At 32.8% G+C, this 2,305-nt stretch overlaps 1 protein-coding gene across 1 annotated transcript; it reads left to right on the top strand.

Moving 5' to 3' along the window:
- Positions 1 to 718: 718 nt before the first annotated feature.
- On the top strand, positions 719 to 1,651 carry LOC107104764 (olfactory receptor 6N2-like). The gene has a single exon (XM_015404851.1). The coding sequence runs from the start codon at positions 719 to 721 to the stop codon at positions 1,649 to 1,651; it is 933 nt and encodes a 310-aa protein (XP_015260337.1).
- Positions 1,652 to 2,305: the final 654 nt, after the last annotated feature.

The raw sequence follows: 2,305 nt of genomic DNA, 5'->3' as shown, positions 1-2,305 counted from the left end.
ACAGTCAGTATGACACAGCTTATAGGGGGTGAAATATAAAACACTTGGACCAGCTTCATTGTTTAGTCGGCTGTCCGTTGGGCCGCTAGCTCACGAGATTCAAAAGTCTTCTGCTTTACATTTTCACCACAGCCGGTGTCTGTGGGGTAGAAGGGATGGCCAGAACCCCAGCTCCAAAATTGCCTCAGCTCTCTTTAATACGGCTTGAGTTATACTCCGAATGGACTCAAAGACTCAAACAATAAATGAGATTTACACGCTTGAGTGTCCTTTTTAGCTTTATCTTCAGCGTACCAAATGTTTTAAGTGTTTTATGGTTGCGATATATTGGCGCTATATTGAATGTATTCAATTGCTAGCTGAAGTATCGACCAACGCTGTCTCCGTTTGGAGTACTGCAACATGGCAGTACCCTTACCAAAAAATTTGAAAACATGCTTTGTTTTTATCTTTTATGTTTAGATTTTTTTGTATGGCTTACCATTAAATTTCCTCTATGAAGCCATTAGTGGTTGTTAACATGCCAACATCTCTTCAAGGAATTGTGTCTGTAATCCATTGTGATTAATGAAGCGTTTTTAAATACTTGGTCTGTCTCAAACACTTTCCAATTGGAAAGAGAATGTACTAAAAGACTTAAATTGCCGTGCTCAGGTTCTAATTCTAATATTGTTACAGTAAATTAAGAAGAGACAGGCTGTTCTATAAGATTTCTTTGATGGTTGGGCTTACTGAAATGAATGCAACATACATCACTCTTGATGGTCATGTAGAGATTGAGAAATATAGATATGTTTACTTTGTTCTCATATTTACTTGTTATAGTTTGATCCTGTCCAGCAATACTATTGTTTTTTGTCTGATTGTGATTCATAAAAACCTCCACGAGCCCATGTATATTTTTATTGCTGCTTTGTTAATGAACTCCATGCTTTTCAGTACTGCAATTTACCCAAAGCTAATGATAGACTTTTTATCTGAAAAACAGAGGATAGCTTTTCCAGTCTGTCTCTTGCAGAGTTTCTTATTTTATTCTTTAAGTTGTTCTGAATTTTTGCTGTTGGCAGCCATGGCTTATGACAGATATGTGTCCATTTGTAAACCTTTAAAATATCAAATCATTATGAGAAAAACAACAGTGATTATTCTCCTTTTTTTAGCCTGGTTTGTACCTGCCTGCTATGTCCTTGTGCCTTTCACCAAATTTGCTAATTTAAAACTCTGTAGCTTTACTTTGAAAGGCATTTTTTGTAATAATTTTGTAATTTATCTTTTTTGTGTTGTTTCAAGAGCACTGGTGATATATGGCTTTGTGGTTCTATTCAATATTAGTCTTCTTCCAATGATTTTCATACTATTCTCTTACAGCATGATACTAATAGTGGCCTATAGAAGTTGTGGGGATGTCAGGAAAAAAGCTACACAGACATGTTTACCTCACCTGCTGGTTTTAATCAACTATTCTTGTTTGCTCACTTATGATACTGTTATTGTTAGACTGGAAGCTGATATATCAAAGACGGTACGTTTTGTTATGACAATGCAAATAATAATGTGCAGTCCGCTGTTTAATCCAATTATATATGGACTTAAAATGAAGGAAATTTATAAACACCTTAAAAGGTTATTCTGCTGTGGAAGGGGAAAGTAAAATAAATTTTGCCATATATGTCATCTGATGTAAATCTGTTTTTTTGATCCCACATAGTTAAACTAATTATATATGTCTCTGTCAGGATTTAGCTTTTTCCAATTGTTAAAAAAAAAATTAATAGCTGCAAATTTAATATAAAATATTATTTTCCATGCCTTTAAGATTCGTGCAATTTATCCACAGAACAACTATATTCATCTCAATAATATAATCTCAAAGTGTTTTGTAATCTAGTCCATTACTTATACCATACAATGTTTTTGTTATGTGTCCTGCAAGAGAAAGGCTGGAAAAAACCAAAACAAAAAACACATAGCATTATGTTGTATACATAGCACTATTTGGTGGGAATTTCTTTAAAACACAAAAACAATTTTACAAATATAGATCTAGATAAATTTGTAAAATCTAAAAAAACCAAAAATATTTTAAATTCTCTCTTGTCAGTTTCACACTTCGATTACGATTCAATTTGACTGGGAAGCATTTTTTACAAATATATATATGTATTAAACAGTTTCTTGTGAAAGTTTTTCATCTTGCATCATTTTTTAAATATATTGTCATGTTAAAAATAAAAATGTCAATGTTTGGATGATGATGCTACAGAGGCATGTTTCCGAGTTAGTTGTAAAAAACAAAGACTTTATA

This window comes from Cyprinodon variegatus, unplaced genomic scaffold (assembly GCF_000732505.1).
Source record: "Cyprinodon variegatus isolate N-32 unplaced genomic scaffold, C_variegatus-1.0 Scaffold1878, whole genome shotgun sequence".
Lineage (NCBI taxonomy): Eukaryota > Metazoa > Chordata > Actinopteri > Cyprinodontiformes > Cyprinodontidae > Cyprinodon > Cyprinodon variegatus.
Note: the sequence above shows the minus strand (reverse complement) of the source record. Positions and strands in the feature narration are given on the sequence as shown.